At 42.7% G+C, this 6,000-nt stretch overlaps 2 protein-coding genes across 13 annotated transcripts in view; one reads left to right on the forward strand and one right to left on the reverse strand.

Annotated features, from left to right (window-relative positions):
• Positions 1–4,370, reverse strand: part of CDC42BPA (CDC42 binding protein kinase alpha) — a 296,694-nt gene extending 292,324 nt beyond the window's left edge. For all 12 annotated transcript variants that reach the window (XM_055582031.1, XM_055582040.1, XM_055582035.1 and 9 more), the window contains exon 1: positions 3,332–4,370. In XM_055582031.1, coding sequence (XP_055438006.1) covers positions 3,332–3,509 — 178 coding nt within the window. In that variant the 5' untranslated portion in view covers positions 3,510–4,370. The remainder of the gene's footprint in view (positions 1–3,331) is intronic.
• On the forward strand, positions 3,638–5,701 carry LOC129654265 (serine/arginine repetitive matrix protein 1-like). Its single transcript, XM_055583771.1, has 3 exons — positions 3,638–3,666; positions 4,266–4,622; positions 5,410–5,701. Exons 1-3 carry the CDS (start codon positions 3,638–3,640, stop codon positions 5,453–5,455), a joined length of 432 nt encoding a protein of 143 aa, XP_055439746.1. The 3' UTR covers positions 5,456–5,701.
• Positions 5,702–6,000: the final 299 nt, after the last annotated feature.

Genomic DNA, 6,000 nt, shown 5'->3' on the forward strand with positions numbered 1-6,000 from the left:
GTATAAAAGCACTCTTATCCTCTTGCTCTATTGCTCAATGGCTTAGTCCCCTCTTCCTCTCTAGAGCTCTACTTACTCCCTCCCTGAGGCCATCAGCAGCAAACGCAAGGAGTGCTATCCAAAGACAAAATCTGTCTTTGAACTGTCAGTTTTCTCACTGTCATGATGCTGTAATGAACAAAACATGAACAGTATCAATATAAACGTGAAATGGGTCATAACTAGGAATAAAGTGAAATGGATGGAAATGAAGCAAGTCAAATAGAATTTTGCTGACTCCATTTTTAAAAATAAGGCATATGAAGGGAGGAGAGTTTTGGGGGAGAATGGATGTAAGTACACATATGGTTCAGTTCCTTTGCTGTTAACCTGAAACCATTGTTAATCTGAAACTATCACAACACTGTTAATCTGCTACACCCCAATACAAATTAAAAAGTTTTTAAAAAATAAAGATATTATCTAGATGGCACTTTCATTAATACAGACAGCCAAACACAAATATACAGCATGTATTAACAGAGTATTTACTACTGCTCTCCTGTTGCAAATATTAGGTCTTTTAAAACTCAAACTAAAAACTGTATAATTTAAGGCAAATCTAAATTATCAAATTTAACCCCAATAAACAAATTCTTTCAATCTCCATCACAGACCAAATAAATAATGTTAAAAAATTAAACTGAGGCCAATTCACTATCTGGAAACTTCCTTAATCTAACTGCTTTTTATATAATGTTAGGTAGTGAGAATAAAATAACACATTTCCCAAAATGCGTAATCAAATCATACTCGAAGAACAACGGATCTATTTCAATAATTAAATGAGGAGACTTAAATTGTTAAATAACCCAATTTCTCAAATAACTTAAAAATAGTAAATACTACTACTCATGATGTACTTCTTGACAGCTTTTTCCATTCTTTTCTTCCTCCTTACCCAGACTTCTATGATTTGGTACCTTCCACTTTCAAGACCTCAAACACCAACTTAAAAATGGCCGAGACTTAATCACTGCCTAGTCGCAAAGCCTGGCTTCCCAGGTGGCTCAGGGGTAAAGAATCTGCCTGCTAAGCAAGAGACACAAGTTCGATCCCTGGGTCAAGAAGATTCCCAGGAGAAGGGAATGGCAACTCACTCCAGTACTCTTGCCTGGGAAATCCCATGGACAGAGGAGCCTGGTGGGTTACAGCGCATGGGATCCCAAAAGAGTTGGACACAACTTAGCTACTAAATAACAACAACAAAAGTTCTAAAGCCTACAAAATAAATTCTAAAAATTCTAGTCCCTTGTTTCCTATTACAACAGGAGTGTACTTAAGAGACTGTATATATTATTTTTGTTACATCACACCAGACTTCTAAAAGGCAAAATATGAAGGATAATACTAAAACTCAGTTTATTTTAAAATTGTGAAAAGTTCCTGTTTTAAAATTATTTAGAAATCTACTATATTATAAAAATAAAATGTATTTGGCCAAACACTTCTTTGACTTTTGGCTTATGTGGTTTAAATTAAATATATACAAACAAGTTTTTTTAATATAGATAAAAGAAACAAGATCCAGGGAATCATATTTAGTGGAAAATGTATATAAATTTTTCTGATAATACAACAAAATATCTCATAACATAAATTTAAATTCCTAACAACCAAAAGGCAGTTGAGGATAGTTTTCTCTCTTATCATAATTTTTACATTTACAACTGGTACATACAAAGAGTCCTCCCATTATTTTACAGATGAGAAAGAATAGATATTAAATGACAACCATAATCATAGACTAGAGTATTCCTATGGAACCATAATTTAAGAACTGAAACTCAAAGTATCAGAATCTTTTCATTAAATTTTAAAAAGAACTAAAAAATTTCTAAATTTATGAAACATGAAGTATAAAACTACACAGGCTTTATAAAATATTTTGCTCTACATATAAAATTAAAGGACATATACTCACTAATCCAGTATCAAAGTCAAAACTGTCTCATTTTTAACACAGTGAGCTCTTGAAAGATGATTTAAAATTCTTACATTTCCAGTATGAGTTTACTAATCTGTTTCTCAAAATCATTCAATTCATGTCTTATACACACACACATATATATATTTAACCCTATGACATCAAGTTACTAGAAAGTTCCTGATATTGACATATTGGATTAAAGTTATTATGTGCATGCAATCCTGAATAAGTGATTTACCTGGCAAATGAATTTTTAATAAATTTCAAGTCCAAAAAAGGGAATAATCACCAACTGACTTTTGGTTCAAAAAAAAATAAAGCTTTACTTGGGAACAAAGACATTTTACTATAAAAACTTTCCAACAAACTCAAGTATCCTTATTCCATAGATACAAAATAACTTCTTTGGCTAATATCCTTCAAAAGTCAGTGTACCAATACAGATGCACTGGTATGTACTATATTAACAGTATGATGTGTGATGATGTATACTCTCCTCACAGTGAACTGGTGGATGCTGGAACTTGCTCACAGGTAACACTGGAAGCAGAACTTAAACCAAGACTTCAAGCTAAAGGTCTCATGGAGAATTTGCTCTCATCATTGATCTACTCCAACATCTATGTCTTCTAAATCACATCTAGATTTCGGAGAATGAAGATAAAAAAATGAACCAGTTTAGGTCTGAATTAAATTTGGAGTGAATCTAACTCTCAGGCAGGCAGGAGTTGCTCGCAAACATTCTCTAGCAAATATTATCACAAAAATTTTAAACTATTTATGTCATCTTACAAACATGACAATTTTTGGCAAGTCCATGTTTAGTAATTTCCTTGCCTTGTACTATATAGAGATGTAATAAAACCCAGTGATGACCACCTTCAAGTTCCTGTTTATCTAAGATATTTTAAAACCTCCTCCCATTTCCAGAGTGACTTCCAAAGCCTAGGAAGGAATGTTTCCACTAATAAATACCTTTCCCTTGAATGCCTGTTAGACCACCACGCTTTAGGCAAAGTGAGCAATAATCCATTTCCGCCCATCATGGAATTATTCAAAATTTGTCTGACCGAAAAAACCTAAGTTCTTCCCCTCAAGCTTCACATTAAATCAAGGCAACAACTGAGTACCATGCTTTCACTCTTGGGAAAACATTTACCGAAAACTACTGAAAAAAAAAAACCTTGAATTGGTGTCTACTCTTTTATTGTGTGTAAACATACATATTTAAATACATAATACATACACAACAGATATTATATGTTTATATACTTGTTAAAGAGTAGAGAGTTTATCACGGTAGCTCTCTGTAACAAATCACAATGGCCAGCTAAAGAGTTTTTATTTTAAATACAAACTTACCCCATTCTAGGTATTCAAGAATGTTCTTCTCTCTTCTCAATGGAGAATTATTGCATTCATCGTAAAGGCAGATGAGGATATCCAGTAACGTTTCCACACTGAAGCACTGCCCATTGGTCTGAGCGGGCCCGTCCAAAATAAACTGCTCCAACTGCCTCAAACGCACTTCTCCAGACATGTTTGCTTCAATCTCCGCTGGTTTTCCTTTCAATTACTAAAACGATTTTGAATATGATTACTGAAACCTAAATGTTAAAATGTGTGGTTTAAAAATAAACCACTTGTTATTCAAATAACTGTCATGCAATGCCGGTGCTGAATTCAACAACCAACACGCCAGTAACCTCACTTAACTGAAGCGTCTTCAATTCCGCACATATACATATACCTTTGAGGAAAAGTTACCATAAAATATATATTTAATACATTCTTAAAAGAATAATACAATTAAATCGTATATTTAAATAAAATAATTAAAAAGTACAGCGAACCAGTCAACACTTCTTTAGGGGAAAAAAAAAAGCTCTTCTCCTTCATTCAAAATTCAACTCGTGCAACAGAATCCTGAAACGAATCCGGCTGCATCATTTATGAATTAAGTCCCGATCTGCATCAGCAATTCACTTCCAGGCAGAAGGAAAATCGAAAGGGGAGGAAAAAGCCAGAATGTATATAAGGGGGAGGGAAAACCAAAAATTCTGCTGCAAATCCTCCCAGCCACCACTTGGATAACGCATCAGAGGCAATTTCTCCAGCGGGAAAGGGAGGGGGCGAGGTCCCTGAAGCAGCCCCTCGGCTCGGAGCACGCCAAGTCTTCCCTGGAGGAGGCTTTTCCTTTCTCCTTCCGAAGTCCGTCTTTTTAAGGCTTTGCAGTTAGTCCTATTTCCAACCGATTCCAATGAAAACTCTTCATTTTTCTCCCCGCTTCTCCTAGGGGCCTGACTGACTGCGGGCGGCACTCGCCCCCGACTCCGGGAGCGGCGGCTACTTGGCGGCCCGAGCCCGCTCCATGTCGGTGGTCGCTGGGCCGCCGGCCTGGGCCGCGCCCGGCAGAGAACCGGGTCTCCCCCACAGCCGCACCGCGGCCGCCCGCCCGCCGACGCTCCCGATGCCCTGGCGAGGGGGTGCTTTTCTGGATTCAAAGGACACGGACGGCGGCAACTGCGGCGGCGAGGGCGCGGGCGGCTCCGGCAGCTAGATCTCCCCCTTCTTCACACCCCTGGCTTACGGGCATCTTTCCCCGGCGAGGAGGGAAGCGGCCGAGGCGCAGGAGGAGGGGTTGGTGCCGCTGGTAAGGAGACCAGAGGCTGCCGCAGCCCGGCTCGCAGCCACTCCCTTCCTTTCCCTCCACCCCTCCCCCGCCTTCCCCGTTCTCTCGCGCTCGCGCCCTGGGCTCCGCGAGGCAGCTCCAGGGCCCACCGCACGCAGGCGGAGGCTGGCCGACGAGTCCACATCCAATATGGCGGCCCCGGCCCCCGCCCCCCGACACGCGCGCGCCCGCCCTCTCTCCCCTCCCCGCCCCCGCCCCGCCCCCGCCCGAGCCCAGCCGGCCCGGCGGGGTCCGGTCCAGAGGCAGCGCAGAGCCGAGCCCGGGCCCTGGGTGGGGGGGGCGCGGGCGGGGGCCGGGGGCGCGGCGGCTGCGCCACCCCGAGGGGCGGGTGGGGACGCATCGGCCGGCGAGGCTGCCGCTGCCGCAACGTGGAATGCAGGGATACGGGAGGACTGAGGGAGGCCGCAGCTGCGGCGGCCGGTCTGGAGGTGGGAGGACCCGGGCGCGGGCTGGGAACTGCGCCACCGCCTCGCCGCTGTGTTCCCGGTCCTCGAGGCTTCTCGTACGGATCGCTGAGCGGGTCCTCCTCCTGGGCCTCGGAGGCACCACCTGACTGGCACGTTTGCTAAGGAGGCCCAGAAGCAGACGGCTTTAGGCTTCCGACAGATCTCTAAAAACAGTGCCCTTCTCAACGCCTCTTACCTGCTCACCACCACCCGTCCCCCCCACCCCAAATTCAGTTCTCACGCACTCCAAAGTAATAATTCCTTGGGTGTCTAATTACACCACTTCTTGTCTCACTTCCCAGGACGAATACAATGACACACTTGTACGCGCTACCTGCAAAGCCCTGAGTGCGAGAAAAACAGAATTCCCCATGTCTATTCCCAAAAGTTTCCCTACGGAGAGCACAGTGTTTTCTTCTCCGGAACTATTCTAGCTGCTGCCTGTTTATCGCCAGCCAAGGTTACCACCTACACGGGATTCAGCCAATGAAGGGGAGTCAAGACAGTTCACTATCCTCAAACCTCCATCCCCAGAGCGCGCTCGCGTGCGCGCGCACACACACGTAGCCCAGTGGCACAATGCAGAGACCTGGCAAGCAAAGACGAGTCATTGAATAGGTAAGGCCTCTGATGCATTTAGGGCCTTTCAGGGATTTTTTTTTTTTTTTACCCTGTTTAGGAGAGCGCTCTACAAATTTCTCATGGAAGAGCCCACATTTAAATGTGTCACTAAACTGGGTCACTGCATTTCTGTCTTTCCCTTTCAAAATGCCATCTCCTTTATAAAAACTTTCTCCAAAATACAGTTATTTTATATTCTTTCCTCGCACCCCTGAGGCAGTTATATTTTCTATGTTAATACGCACAATTGTGTTTTTTACATCTTACTAATA

The sequence above is a fragment of the Bubalus kerabau genome, chromosome 5 (genome assembly GCF_029407905.1).
Source record: "Bubalus kerabau isolate K-KA32 ecotype Philippines breed swamp buffalo chromosome 5, PCC_UOA_SB_1v2, whole genome shotgun sequence".
NCBI lineage: Eukaryota > Metazoa > Chordata > Mammalia > Artiodactyla > Bovidae > Bubalus > Bubalus kerabau.

Coding starts and splice junctions, on each gene's coding strand:
- LOC129654265 (XM_055583771.1), top strand. CDS start 3,638: ATGCCGGTGCTGAATTCAACAACCAACAC. Junction 3,667..4,265: donor CTGAATTCAACAACCAACAC/GCCAGTAACCTC, acceptor CGCTTCTCCTAG/GGGCCTGACTGACTGCGGGC. Junction 4,623..5,409: donor AGGAGGGGTTGGTGCCGCTG/GTAAGGAGACCA, acceptor CTCACTTCCCAG/GACGAATACAATGACACACT.